Genomic DNA, 16,908 nt, shown 5'->3' with positions numbered 1-16,908 from the left:
AGATACAATTCAAACTCTGCAAACTTATAAAAGATCGGTGACAATAAAATAATGTCATGAGTTTAAATGTGATTTTTAGTTTTTATTTTTATTTATATATAAATATATATTTTTTTTAATTGAATGAATGTAATTTCAGGTATTTTTCATAACGAAAGAAGACTGCTTGCCGTACGACCGACCCCCGATGTCCAAACACATGTGGTGGAACGTGGATCCGGATAGTTCTTATTTTTATATATATTTTATATTAATTTAATATTAAATTAATTATTATCTGGCGCGTCACATGTGTACCGAAATATATGTTTCTACTCGTATGTATGTCCTTACAAAAATTATTTCGTCATTCGTTCTATATTTTGAATGTTTCGTATCTCTTAATGTGTGAATATTTGTACCATGCATTATGCGCATTAATTGGCATTAACATTACAACCATTAGTGCTTTTATAATAATCCAGGATTCAATAAATAACATACATAATTACCAGTTTATATCCGTAAATGTACTTAAATCCATAATAGTGGAATGCACACGCCTATCTTTATATTATTACCTTACCTTATTACTTGCATTATTATTCTGAACCTACTGTCCTAGACCTATGTTAGTTATGACAAAATTGATAAAATTAAAAAAAAAATATTTAAATTTTATTTTACTTTTAGTTTATACTTTATGATTAATGACTGTAAAACATAATTAATATATGCCTTTCATTAAATGCAAATGGACAAGAAATATTTAATTCTTCAATAATGACACGCCTGCGATAATGACGTGTGGGTTACAAAGAGCATAACTATAATTTGTGGCTATAATTATGATAATTCAATATCAGTATTTATATTTTTAATACACCCTTTGTTCAAATGTTTCACTTAAAAAAATACTTAGGCTAATAAATTTTGAGCATTGTTGTATATTTTTGAATTAATATGTACAATAGTGTTACAAACAAACAAACAAACAAACAAAAATACTTTATTGTGCACCAATAAATAAAAAAATTACAAGAGTAAATATATAAAATAAATAGACACAGTTGAGCACAACAGGCGGTCTTATCGCTAAGACAGCGATCTCTTCCAGACAACCTGGTGGTCAAGGAAAAACAGTGTAAGTATTCGTTTATGGGCAAGAGGTGCATTTATAAAGTTTAAAATACATAAATAAAATAGTATAAACACAGAGAACATATTATATACATCCATAATATATCTACATACATATACATACATACATATACATACCTACATAAAAGTAGTATACGTAGATAAAATAATATAAATACAAAGTACATATATACATCCCTATTATATACATACATATATACACATACATACATACACATAGAAATGAGCTACTTACTAGTTGAAAAACAGACACATACGGTGACAGCATCAATATAACAATATTGAACTTAAATGAAACAGGTAGATCTGAGTTCATGACTTTTTACATTTTAGTTACATTCAATAATAAATTTATCAATCCAATACTAAAAATAAAATTCAGATGATTCAATGGCAAGATCACGTTTTCTATATTTACCCAAAGACGCAACCTTCTACATCAGCGTAGACTAGATTCTACGAAAAGCTGCTACGGATTCTCGTAGCACATCATATTCTTGATACGAAAGCATTCTCGAATGGGTTAAAAGTATATTTAGCTCACTTCATTTTAATACTGAATAATTTTATTTAATATTTTTACACATTTGCATACTTAAACATTATTTAAGTAAAATTTCCACTTTTCTTAGAAATTTACGTGATAACTCGTAACTCGAAAATTGTCCGGTTCACACATTACATTCTAGTAACTAGTAACACGTTCCTACGCCACCGTTATTTACCGATTACCAATCACAAAATTCCAGTACAAAAAAAATTAGACATCAGTCCATAAATCAAATGTACATACCTAAATCTAGCCTATAAAATTTTGTAAATGTTCGCGTTGCGACATTTCAGCGAAACGGGAGAGCAAAAAACGCAAACATGTTAAACTTAATAGCTTTCAGATTAAAATATAAACAAAACTAATAAAGGGTGTGCGTACAGCGGGGCGGAGGGATGTAAGCCAGAGCACGGTGCAGTCGGCGCTCGACTACTCTCGGAGCCTGACGTGTCTTGCTACCGAAAAACTTTCAACCGGCGCGTTCCATCGCGGTTTCTCTCGTGGAGTAATATGTTGCTTTGAACAATGATGAGGTTAAAAATGATGATCAGACTGTTTAAACTTTTTTTTTACGTTTACATACTCATTTATTTTTACATGAGGGACCATGTGTATGCGGACAGGGCGCAGGGTAAGTTTTTTTGTATAAATAAATTGTGCTACTTACAAAAATAAAATAAGTTAAATAATTTGCAAAGTATTTGCGATTTTTTAAATTAAGTTTTTTAAATTAAAAATGAGCTAATTTTGCACTAAATTCGATGACAAAACAATGAGATTTTGTTTTAAAATTATTTGAATTTCTAAAGAAGTCCATACAGCATCTGTATTTAGTTACATCTTTAAATAAATAATGTGATATCAAATAAAGTTTGGACGGATTAATATGAATCAAAATGCGTGTTATAGTTTCTTCGAATGAATTTTATAATGTAGAGATTTTAAGATAATTAGGATAGTTAACGTTTAAATGTTAAATTGCGATAGAGTTTAGTAATTTTCATTGTTTTTAAATTCTTTATTTAGTTCATTTATATATGGTTTTATATTTTATACATTCAATTGTTATGTTCATTGTGATATGTGTAAAATTAAAAAGTATGTCTCTTATCATTGTATTTTCAAATCAATAAAATAAAAATAAAAATTTAGTTATTACAACGTCAAAAAGACTTTTTATTTAGCAACGATCGGAGTACATAAGTACTCCAACAATTTTATTTGATGTTATTAAAATTTAGATTTACATTTTCGGTGCGTCTTTTTGCATCGATTGGGTTACATATGAAGCAATTTATTAGAGAGATGGAAAGAGTATTCGCAGAATACAAACATACATTATAACGGATAACGTAAGCAATAGCTATTATATGAGATAATTCAAGGCAGCCAAATGAAATTAGAGATTGAAAATACAATAGCTACTGAAATAATGTAATATTGAATATTTTCGAACAAACAAATAACACGGTTTTATGACATTAACTTTATCCGCTTGATCCATAGTCATAAATATTCATTTATACTTTAGTTGGAATGTCTTCGAAATGAGATTCAGTTTGAAGAATCGGAACCGCAAACGAAAAACAGAATCTTTAATAAAACTTCAATACTCATTCATAGTGCTACGCTATGATGCTACGCTATGATGCTACGCTATGGTGCTACGTTATGGTGCTACGCCATTGCTACGCGCAACATGTCGATTGCTACTATGCGCACACGCATTTGAATTTAAATATCACAATGACAACATTTTTTAATTTAATTTATATGAACCCTATATTATAGTACTCATTAATTCTCTTATAAATTATTATACACAATATGTCGCGCCGGTTTGAAATTTGCATATAGATAAAATTTACGAACATATTTATATTATCGTTTTTTACCCTTAACTTATAATTATGTATGGGGATGGCGATTATGTAAGACTTTCTTATATCGTAGATATCAACTTGTCATTCAGCGGCGACGGGCCACCTTATACGCCACAAAATTATTGCTTACTATCTTCCTCCTGATATTAATATCGTGTTTTCTTAAAATAAGTGAATATTTATTAAAAATCTTCATCTAAAAATTGTATAACATTGGCTGGTTGCAGAGCTTGACCGACCATCAGTGCGTACGTCAGTCGCGCTTGTCATATGTATGGAAATTCATAAAACCATTCATAGCTAGACCGACCATACGCACGCGTATTGTCATGCGCATTAGTGTCATAGTCTTACAATTGTTGATGTGTATCGTCAGGACCGACGGTACGCACTGACGGTCGGTCAAGCTCTGCAACCAGCCTAAACCTTTGTCATGTCCGGGGCCATACATTACCCAAGTTACTAAAAATTTTTTTTACAACAATTAGCAGTTCCTTAGTTTCCATACTAAAAAGTGGATTTACTTCGGAAGTAGAAGTATTTGAAAGACACATAAAACAAAACATTAAAGCGCCTTATTGTAAAATTATCGTGACGGTTTATAATGTTACATTTAATTTAATGCCTAAAGCGTTGCTTTAAGTGGTCTCAGCTCATCATCTTAATATCCCCTCGCTCTTCATTAGGCGAATAGAGTTCTAATTGTAGTTTGAATCGGTTTTTGATGCCTTTGAGATCTTTTCATGTTTTCTGAATGTGTTTGTATGTGTTTTAAAAGCTTTGTTATAGTAATTTAAGAGCGTTAAACGCAGGTCGGTATTAACCGACCTTGCGAATGGATTTAGTATTAACTAAATCTTTTTTTTTATGATCCACTTCACAAATGCATGTTTATAAAGGCAATCGAATAAAATATCTTATAATAAAATACACAACTATTCACTTGTAATAAAAATAATAAAATATTTAAATTCTTAAATGTTTATTATGAAAACCTCTTGTCGGTCGTTCTAGGAAAGATCCTAATCATGATATTTATTGAATAATATTATATACTTAAAGGAAATTATAAAACTGCGGTGAAGTATCTTTAGCTTTTTATCAGTTTTCCATCAATATTCAGTTGGCAGAATAGTACTTTCAAAGATTCTTTAACTAGTGGTATGTTTTAACTTCTCTGCTTTTATACGCGAATGTTATATATATAGATATTTCGTTATGATGTGTTAAAAGTTTTACTTTGTTTGTACTGTTTATTTTTAATGGGATTATGCTGATATTAGCTTATCTTGTGACTATTATAATGTAAGTAATTGCAGTCAATTACAGTTTTATAAATCAGTTATGCTTCAATAAGTATTATATTATATTTATGATGTAAACAATGTGTGTGCATAAATTATTTAAAAAAACGTTTTCCAATATTTAAAAACCAATCATAAATAAATAAATAAATAAATAAATAAATAAATAAATAAATAAATAAATAAATAAATAAATATTATAGGACATTATTACACAAATCATAATGAAATTATCCAAATAATGTTTTCCAAAAAGTTTGCGATAATGTATTTTATACGTATTCTCATAATATTTCGTCTCTCGCGGGAAATTGAGGGCGTGATAAAACCTAGGGTAAGTTTTGATGAAAAAAACGTAGATTAGATAACTTTTTGTTTGACAACAGGTTGAATATTTGAGGTTTGAGTTACTACGTTTCACTACGATTTGACATTGGATGGAAATGTTTGATACAATACTAGTATTAAAAAAGTAAAAAAGACTAGTCTTTTTTTTACATCTTTATATATTTTAATGATACCTTTTATTCTCATAACATCTTCTTAAATTAAAAATTTGTAATAACTTTTACAATGTATTTGAATATTAATTGACAGACTTTCTCACTCAAAATTAATATTCACTAACAACGTGGTCGCTAAGCAACTAAGTCCCTTAATAAGTAAATCAAATCACAGCGCTGGTTTTAAAGTGAACATAATGCCTAATTAGAAACTATAAATACATATTTTTAAACTTCTCCAAATTTTACAATTTAGTTTCTTTATATTTTTATTAACAGAAGATAATTAAAGATACAAAGAGCATTTCTTCATTTTATAAGAGAAAGAAGGAGTATTTGGATCACTAGTACTTGTAATTTTTACCTCAAAACAGATGTCTTGTTAGCGCATACAAGCCAAGAGCGCTGCAAAGGAACTCATTACGTTAATATTGTCCTAAGATTCCCGTCAAATGACACACGGAATAAATGAATAGTGGGATAAATTAAGCGGAAAAAAGTTCTCGGGCCCGGCTCTTTCGTAAACCAACTTGTTTCGTGTACAATGTAATTCAACTTGACTTCTATCCGCAAATGCTGCCATTATCGTAAATATCTTTGTTCGAATGCTTTTTGCTTGAGCACTAAGACAATTTGGGAGGTTTTCTAATTGGCTCCTGGAGAAAAGATCATCTTTCATTTTATTTGAACGAAATTCATTTAAGAAATCTAGGTAGCTTCTAAATAATCTGTATATAATAATATTTTTTTAAATATTATGTATTTTACTTAAAATAAAAGTCGTATAATAGAATAAGTATCACAATTATAATGAATAAATGTCGTAGATGCGGATAACTATAGTTATCCTTTTGTACGGTGCTTAAAAATGCGCGCCACTCGAGTGCGAGTGCGGTCTAGTCTGACATAACTTCATGCACGGGAACTCTCCAATAATTCGTGTTGATTCTTGTTCCCGCAGTGAAATAATTAGCGTTTTGATACAATATCTAACGCTAGCTGATGCAGCCGCGTATAAAGCGATGCGGCTACGTTGATGTATATTAAATCTCCATGGGTGGCGATCTAAAGTTTAATGTATTCATTTGAAAACAAAAACATAATTATACGTTTTCCTATAACATTAAAAAATATAAGTTTTATTCTAGATACTGTTTACTTCTTTCCTGTGTATAAAAAGCTATCTTATAGTTGTCTAGCATGCTTTTATTTAATATCTCCGTAGAAACAGTCATCTATCATTTTTTCCAGGAAAACATAAATAAATATTTATTTATACTACTATTAAGTTCCTAAATCTAATTAGACATTATAGAAATAAAATATTTATAACTAGGTTTCCGCCCGCGGCTTCGCCCGCGCAGTCAAACAAAAACCCGCATAGTCCCGTTCCCGTGGGATATCCGGGATTGCGTCATTTTTCCGGGATATAAAGTAGTCTATGTCCTTTCTCGGGTACTAAAATATCTCCATACCAAATTTCATGAAAATTGGTTCAGTAGTTTGGGCGTGATTGAGTAACAGACAGACAGACAGACAGAGTTACTTTCGCATTTATAATATATGTATGGATGTATGGATGTATGGATGTATGGATGTATGGATGTATGGATGTATGGATGTATGGATATATATGGATGTATGGATGTATGGATTGCGCATAGATTTTTTTATAAAGCGGTTTGAATACAAATTACGATCTCTTGAAAACCTCGATTTTTGAATTATATTAAAGGCACAAAACATGATACATTCGCCGTTCCTTTACTCTCCGATGGAATAGAAATTGGATATCCGAGAAACTGGTTTAGTGCCGACAGAACCACTAGAAACCTGAATTTATCTATGATAAGACTATTCTTGAAAATGTTTCACTTAACATAGCTGGAACTGCACAATTATGAATAAAACACTTTTTTTTTTATTGACGTTAGGGAAGAGCTTGACCACAATCTCGCCTGATGTTAAGCTGAGATGATTCACTTAAAAACAACGACCACTAAGATGTACCTATATAAAATAAATGTAATATGTTTAGAAAATTTTAAGTTGTCACTACAATATTGGCTGAAATCATAAATACTTACGCGAGCAAAGTTAACATCCTCAAAATAATAGTTACTATTTTAAACACCTAAAAACCATTTAACAAACAATTTTTTCTACTAAAAATCTAACTCAGATCTGTTCATCCCTTATAGAGCTACGTGATCACAAACTCACTTTACGCTACATATGTAAAAACTACCACAACTGGCTACATTCAAAAATATCAATTTCACATATCGGGTTTCGTAAACAATTAATAATAACGTAATGTAAATTTGAAATTCTATCCATAAAACAAAAGTGGCGCATCGGGAAACCCATCCAAATAATTTTCACCACTCTCGTACATATATCCCTGTCATAAAATTTGATTCGATCCCAATATGAGATATGTCAATGGTGCGTGACCTTTACCTATATATAAATCAGGATCAACGCTACAAGAGAAGAATATAAATCCGATGCAATATAAAGGATGATAGCATGATTCACGCTACATGCCGGAGATGAGCCGTACTGGAGCCGGGAAACAAATGAAACAATATTCATCGACACTTCAACGCAGTGCCCTGTCCGGCCCCGGCCGTGCACGGCCGAGCCACGGTCAGGCATGAAAACAAAAAGTGTACAATAATTTTTGATAGAGCCCCGAACGGGGCACGGCCGGTCGCGACGCGATGTAGCGCGAATCATCACGTTTTATAACTGTGTGTGTGTGTGTATCTTTGTTTAGACACGAAGGCATTTACAAAGTCGAAAAATATTTTTTTACGCGTGGTTTAGGCAATGGCCGTTTCAACAAACGAAATTATGTTGAAACTTTACTATATAAACTACTTAATTCTACGACTTCGCCTTACAACAAACACAGCAGATTCAACCGCTTCAAGTATTTTAATACATTTTACTATGACTTAGGTCTTCGACGAATATCATAAAATTTTAATTATTATAAAGCTTAAAAACATTAGATATGTCCTCTTGTAAACCTATTACTACTAATACAATATAAACTAATAAAAGCTATTAACAACAACAACCCTTTTTGTAAAAATAACAACATATATCCACGTTATCAATCAATTAGTGGAAATGTTATAAAGAAAAATATGTTCATATTACATTTAATATCGAAATAAAGAGCGTTATAACCCACATAATGTAAGTGCTATGTGCCTAGAATTCGGATCAATATACCGACAATTCTTCAGCTACGTTATAGCATTTAGTATACGTATGTATTCCAGGCTTGCTATAGAATTTTATTTTATTTTCACTTTCGGGCATGGTGTGGCCGAAATTACGTATTGTATCTATATAATTTGAATAGTTATATACAAGTATATTTTCGTTAAAGATCTCTATCTATAGTTACTGTTTTATAGACTGGTATTTATTGGAGTATAATTTATTAAAAAAAACTGTAATTATAGCATTAGATTTTGGACTTCGTATGTAGAGACTGTCTTTATATCCTCATATAATAAGTTTTTCACTTTTTTAGTTATTATTTTACAAATTTCAATATTTATTTGAAAACCTAAATAAATACATAGGCTTGTTTCATTGAGATTGTAAAGAGTTACAAGCTCATAAAGTCTATGTGTGCTTATCACATAAACAATACAAGTACCACCCATAATGTGTTTAACGTCCAGACAGATAAAAAATGAAAGATACACATGTAAACGAGCACCGATTGACACGAAGCAATAATGTCTGCAGGATGTGTACAATCAAATTCAATTTGATGAATGAAATCTCAGTTGAGTTAGGTCGTGAGATTGGTTATGGTGAAACGGTAATTTAGCTATTGACCGTGGCCTCTTTTGTATGTATGTTTGTCTGTTCTTGCGCGATTTTCGTTTTTGTTTCTTTTTGTAAATACTTACTTCGCAATATTTTTTTTTTATATCTTATCTGTGATGTAATCAATAACAAACTGTTTAGAAATATTAAAACATCGCGACGCAGGTAATCATCAGGATTTATTAGACCTAAGCGATATACTATTATAAAGGAGTAAGTTCAGTATTGTACACACTGATTTTTATCAATTTAAATGTTAAATGTATTACAGCGTCATCATAAATAAACTGTTTATTACGAATCAATAAAGTTGTTACTATATTGATTATTGCGTATCAATTGACGATTTTTCAGATAACCCATCCCTATCTACAATAAATGGTACAATTAAAAGATTTAATTAAGGTTTAATTCATAACAAGAAATATAACACTTCAAGCATTATTCACTTCCAAAACTAAGACATTAAATACCAGTAACAATTTCGGCCACATAACAAGATAAAAAATCGATATTTCAAGACTTCCAAATTGCCTGTTCGCAGAAATGCGGCGTAAAATATCGTCGGCTATAATTTCTTAAGCTCATATAACAAAGTCATGTACACTGTGTAAGTTTTTCTTCGGCCGATGTCATTGCAACATGTGCACCGATTTATCCCCGTTTGTGGCATATTAGTGAAACTTAGTATGTTTCATTTGCTTAGTTACATTAAATTACATAATACTGTTATTAGTTTTGAATTTGCTATGATAATTACATAGAAGATGTTGGGTCAGTTCTACCTTTTGTCTAGAAAACATTTTAAGAATATGTCATATTAAAAAACCATAAATATAATTACTGCTAGTTTTATTAGTGTTAATATTATAATATGTAACACTTCGTAGCATAAATCTCAATGATTTCAAGGATATTGTATGGGGCGGTTTTTACTTTTTTGTGTATTGTTTTTTTTATTTACCTAGAATTAATTGCATATTGTTTTTTTTTATTATTTAAATTATGCTTTTAATACATACATTAATTCTAGATTATTTATTTTTTGAAGTGAAACTTCTTTATCGGGCTGGAAAAAAATTTAGTGTAACATTTTTTCATTACGCGTGACATATTTCCGTTACGCGCCATCTTTTTCTTATCCGTACCACGCGTGATTCGACGTATTTCTGTAAAGTTGCATAGGTACCTATTATGGTAATTTTTTTTTAAATAAAATCATAAAGAAGTTTCACTTCTTACGTGTGTGTGTACACGCACACATTTTTTTATTTATGAAAATTTTGACTTTATCTGATAGGGCCCAGAATCTTCAATTTTCTTTAATATCCCTAAGTATCGATGTCCTGGCTGATCTAAGTTGGTCTGATCAGTATGATACAGAATTTTAAAGTAAATTAGCTAAAGCAATACATTCTAATACAAGATTATTACACATCACAGTTCATCTGAAAGTTTGATAATACATAATTTAAAGCACCCATTAACGCCATCCCATGGATTGTGGACTATCATCTTGTTAAATTCAATGAAATATAACTAGGACATTAAAACTCACAATTATTGTGCTACTATAAAAAGAAATACTGGCCGAACTGAAAACCTCCTCGTTTTTTTTTAAATTAAAACCTATCATTATGTGTAATTAACACGTTACCCTCTATAAGTGTGCTAAATTTAATTGTGATCGGTTCAGTAGTATTTGCGTGAAAGAGTAACAAACATACACATACATCCATCATTACAAAACTTTCGCATTTATAATATAGGATTAGTGTAGGATAAGATACATGTATATTCATTTTCCCTTAACATGGCACATATGCTACATAAATATGTAATGGCTTCCGCCCGCGACTTCACTCACATGCAGTTCTCATTATCACGCGACAGCCGTGACTCTCACGCGACAGCCGTGACTCATACTCACCTTTATATTATCCCCTAAAATTTGTTATTTACAACAAAGCAGCAGATTACATTCAAGATCTAATCTATATTCTTCTTATAAAATAAATCGCATCTTTTATATAAAAATGAATCGCAAAATGTGTTGGTAAGCGCATAACTCGAGAATGGCTGAACCGATTTCGATAATTCTTTTTTTATTATATTTCTTGAAGTACGAAGATGGTTTTTATGTAGAGAAAACGTAAACATGTACCACGGGCGAAGCCGGGACGGACCGCTAGTATAATATAAAAATGAATCCCAAACTGTGTTGGTAAGCGCATAACTTGAGAACAGCTTAACCGACTTTGTTAATTCTTTTTTTATAATATTCCTTAAAGTTCGAGGATGGTTCTTATGTAGATAAAACGTGAATATGTACCACGGGCGAAGCCGCTAGTTTCTTATAATAATATGTATTACCATTCACCACATTTATATTCGATTAATCGCTTCTTTATGAAAACAGGACATCAAAAAAGTATTTCACTGTTACACAATACATTTAAACTAACCAATCAGGAAAAAATTGATAAGTTTCAAATCTCACAAAATAATTATCCCGTTATCTTCCTTATATACCCGGATGGAGATGTAGCGAACAACTAGTATACATATTTATCTAAAAGTATACAGATACTACATTACCTTGTACCACACAATCAATTCAACCTTAAAGTGTAAACTATTTTATCCAACAAAGATTTAACTTAAAATTGATTACGGGTCAAGTTGCCCGCTAAGGGCTGAAACAGAGTCAAGCCTGATCTATGGATGCTAACTTTAAGCAACGGCTTAACACTTAGTTAGCCGTCCAATCAATGTTCACTTAAGACTTTGAGTGGGTCCACTACTTCATTGGGATTAACGTGTATTATATGCCAACACACCGACGGTAATGTTTAAATAAATACAAACCTAAATGTCGATACACAACATTAATACCTATGATATATAAAAGAGCTAGATACGTTACCCGCTCTCTATTTTGGCAAGAAAAAACTCAGGTAAGTGCCCGAGTTTCACTTAGTCACGCACCATTCAGCGTCGTGGCTGGACGTTCTTTTTGTATTTTAATCGGCAGTTGTTATTACGAAGTACATGAGTGAGACATGTATTATGTCTCGTGCGTGAGAGTGAAAGAGAGAACAACTGTATTGGTGATAATGCGTTAGTAAGTAGGTATGTATTAATTACGCTGTTTTTTAGTGCAATGATGTTGGCGTATGCCGCGTCTACTAGTATAATAGGTCATTGATTAATACTGTATTTATGGCAATTCACTAAAGAATATAAAATCTGAAAGATACATACACACATCATAAAACCATTTCCACAACAATCAAGATTTCGATTGAAATCTTAAAATATAAAAGCACCAATTTCGCCTTTCTCTCAACAATCGAGATATTTGATTAGATTATTTAATATGATAGTATACATAGTATATTCAAAGTATGCATAATTTTTCATATATCACAGTAAACACAAATCCTTTATAGTAAAACTAAACTATAAAATGTGTAAAATTTAATAAGTATTTAATAAAACAGAATCCATGTCATGTTAAAATAATAGAACATGTAACATACAAACATAATATACATGGTGATAGTTAAAAAGAAACACGTCGACATAAATGTGTTGATTGAAAAATGATTGTGACAAATTTCAAAAAAGCTATTAAAATTTCAATTACAGTTGCACAAACAGAATGTTCAAAGTTTGTATTAACAAACTACAATTGTTGAATTTGAAAGCAATGTATTCGGAAGCTAATAGAATATTTTTCGTGTTACCGAATGTGTTATGTACTTTTATTTTTTAAAACTATAACAAAGTGTCAATGGCGTAAAGGCAAATGAGGTAATTAATATATACCTTATTAATATAAAGCTCAAGCAAGCTCTGGATTAATTTCCCTATCCATTTCTCATATTAATATAAATGTTTGCCTCAGATTTGTGTTAAAGGGCATTTACCGGCGGAACGTAAAACCACCGTATTACTAATGAAATAATGAAATATAAAATTTCAGAGTATGCATGAAAATGCATACTCTGAAATTTTCACAACAAGCATAAACTCTCAGACCATTTACACACACGGAAACTTCGCCTCAAATAACTTACATGATCACAAAACAGCGTCCGTAGAATCTGCATTATTTCACGCCAGTCCGAACCACAGCCATAACTCACAAAAAATCATACGCTCACCTCGCAGCACCACACTACATATCTCATGTCATTTAGGCTAGTTTCAAATGCATGAGACAAACGCATCCGGCCCATTTCGGCACTGAATGTGACAGGGCGCAGGGGAAAATTCCCTGACAAATGGCTCGACAGCTGAATAAACTCGGTGTATGAAAATAAAAATAGTGCAGCCGTAGGACATTTATATGGTCACAGCTTGGACTCATGGTATGAATGAGGATATAAATATAGCGTTCTTTGTGCGAGCGGTATGACTAATTAAGCCGTTGCGAAAATAGCGATTTATTACGGCTATAGATTACCTGGTTGAACGTTTAGCATTATTAACTCAAGTTTATTAAATGAAGCTTCTTTATAATTTGTCATTATCTATTACAACAATGGTATAACTGTATAAACTGTCCAATCTGATTGAAGCCAATTGTAATAATGGTTTAAAACAAGTTTTTAAAAGTATTATGAATATAAATAATAAGCGTTAGCGCTTTCGTTACCATGGATGTGGAAAGTAGACCCATAGAGATGATACCTTGCCTAACTTCAAAAGTTAAAAAATAGTTTCGCGTCGAAAATAAATAGAGAATTAAACATATAATATATTAATAAGTAATATAAAAAAAAAAAACTTCTAGATAATTTTACACTAAGCTTGAGCTATACGTTTTGATGAAAGTTGGTATACTTTGAAAACGAGGGAAACCTTGCAACGCAGTTATTGTACTTTTAAATGAGTTTGCTAACAAAGTTTTTTTTTATATTATTATAAATATATTGACAAAGAAAGTACTGAACTTATAGTTATCTAAAATAAACTTTGTACTCGCGTTCAATTGATAAAGTTTCGATCATATAATTAAAGTTCAAATAATATTTTAATGTTAAAGTTTTAAATAATGAAGTTGGCTAATCTTTCGACACTGAATAATTTACACGGACAATAGGTCCATCAAAACTTTGAGTAAATTCTATATTTAATTAAACTATTAAAAAGTAATGAATTTGATTACTTTTATTATTTTATATTAGCATTGAGTCCTTTTAGACATTTAAAGTTATTTAATTTTATCTTTTAAATGAATATCAAATATCGCAATACAATCCAAAATAGTATAATAGCCGTATCTATAGCATACATCGCGAAGTACTTAACGATATTTGATCACGTTTCACACTAAAGATAACATTATAATATTATAACCGAATGATAAAACGGTACAAACGACGTGAGGTGTCTGACTAATCCTGAACTTGGGGATTTGAATAAAATGTTAGGAAAACGTTAACGTGTAACGAAAAATTTAGTCGCTCATTTAACAAGAATAATTAACATGTTGAAAATACAATTACAAATACGTTAAGTCTTGAAGATTTAAAGTATTGGTATCTATTTTTAGGCCTACTGCTATTACCTATATATTATGCTTAGATCATTCTTAGAATTAAAATATATATAAATAGATTCAAACAATAAATACCCTTACAATCCAATAAACATATTAACGTAAATTTTATTAAACCATTGAAATTATTTAAGTAAAACAATCTCCATTACAAACAAATAATTATAAGACGATCTTAATCGGGTTTCGGGAAGCCGTTAAAATTACGTCCTACTTCAATTTCTGTCGTAGAATTAACCCTCAAGTTATGAAAACTGGTTAAATTATTATTGCTGATGGATATAAACCACGAGCCCTTTCTGACGCTAATGCTATAACAGTGTAAGCTTAAATGATAAAGTTGGAATTGCCTCACCTCTTGAACTCCGAAGCTTCGGGTTGCCATCAAATTCTGACACCCAATAACAATTAAACTTGCTTTATGCTTGGACGGTAAGGTCGCGTTTGGGCTGGCAATATCGCAGGGCGGATCCAAGACAGTGAGCGCCGCAAAGGGCTACCCTGGCCGAGACGTGAGCTACTAAATGCACAAACCTTTGAACGTTGCTTGCTAACCATATTTTTTATCTATTGTTATAAAGGAAAATCAAGCACTTTATAATAGGCACGTCATGCTTAGCAAGCAACAGTACATTTTTTCTGAGTCCACAGACAATGTAAAACTTGTAAAAACATATCATTATTAATTAGAAGGCCTTACATCTTATATCATGTATCTTATTTTGGGTTAAATTGCAGTGTACAATACGGAAATTTATACGCCAATCTTCAAATTTAAATCCGTAAGTAATTGGCTATTGAGAAATTGAATGCCGATCGCTCAAAGCTACACAATCTTGAGCTTAAGATACAATCGTTAGACATTTACAAGACATAAAATGTTCTATTTTCTTCCTTCTTCCGTATTAAATCATTGTGAACGCCGCCTTACACTCGGACAGTGGTCTTGAGAAACAAAAGGAAGGTAAGGTAATCTGTATATCGCTTGAATGCTCTTGTATACCATTAGTATGATTTAGAGCATTCGAGTTGACAATATATTGCGCCGATTGAGACCGTTGTATTGATACTTGGTCTTCAAACGCGTGAGGGAAATATATTGCAGCGTGAGTATAATAGCATGAACGTTTAATATCAATGCGTTGTATAAGTTAAACAATACGGCTGGTGTTGGATGTTCGTTGTTTTAATTATGTAAAGTTTTATAATAGATTTTTTACAACGTAGGAGAAAATGACGTTACTAATGTATTTAAAAATTCCAAGTAAATTGCAAACATGTTTGTATAATTACAAATAAATAAAAATATTGTGTTTGTAATAAACTAAATGAGTCCACATAATATTATTTTATTCCACTCTTTTTAAACATACTCAAAAATTCAACGCTGCATACGAATTTTTAACTTAAAAAACAAACAGTAGTTCCAGAAGCGCACGATATTCAAAATAACATTAAAAAGTTTCGTCATATTCACAAACTAGAAAACTATGTCGATTAAAAAAAATATCAGTTCTAACGAATAATTCCTTTTCATATAGTTTTCTGAGTTTGCTGGTTCAAAATTAATTTTCCGTGATGTATAAAAATTTCTGAGGACGTCGGCATTAGGCGGGCTATACACAATGCAAACCTACAGGGTTAAGAGTACATGATATTAAAATTGGATTCAATATATTATATGATATTAAAATTACAGTGTACTGACCTAGCATGTTCGATGAAAATATGAGAATACACTTTTGACATTCTATAAATATATATTTCATTCCCATGATGCAACTCATAATCTAATTTTCATCGTAAAGGAATATAAATTGCATCTATTTTTAATTTGCAACAATTTATAGGTAGGATTTACTTTCTTACTTTTTTGCATTTCATAATACGACATGGAATTTAAACAGAAATTTTCTATCCCCAATAATGTTGTCCTAAATATAACAATGATCTTAAAGATTGTATTATTCAGATAATATTCCTTGTAACTCAAGATAACGTAATCTACATACATCAGATATATACATAATATTAGTGTATTGACTACCTAAATACTCGCAGTACTATTTAAAAGTTAGCAATATAGAAGAAGAAAAATCCC

The 16,908-nt window shown here is 30.9% G+C and overlaps 1 protein-coding gene across 1 annotated transcript in view; it reads left to right on the top strand.

The window, feature by feature from the left end:
• The first annotated feature begins 2,138 nt into the window (after positions 1 to 2,138).
• The window catches only part of LOC123705280 (glutamate receptor 1-like), a 152,510-nt gene continuing 137,740 nt past the window's right edge, over positions 2,139 to 16,908 (top strand). Inside the window, exon 1 of the mRNA XM_045654000.1 lies at positions 2,139 to 2,321. Within this exon, the coding sequence (XP_045509956.1) occupies positions 2,216 to 2,321 (106 nt within the window). The 5' untranslated portion in view covers positions 2,139 to 2,215. The remainder of the gene's footprint in view (positions 2,322 to 16,908) is intronic.

Source organism: Colias croceus, chromosome Z (assembly GCF_905220415.1).
Source record: "Colias croceus chromosome Z, ilColCroc2.1".
Lineage (NCBI taxonomy): Eukaryota > Metazoa > Arthropoda > Insecta > Lepidoptera > Pieridae > Colias > Colias croceus.
This window is presented reverse-complemented; position numbering and strand designations above follow the sequence as displayed.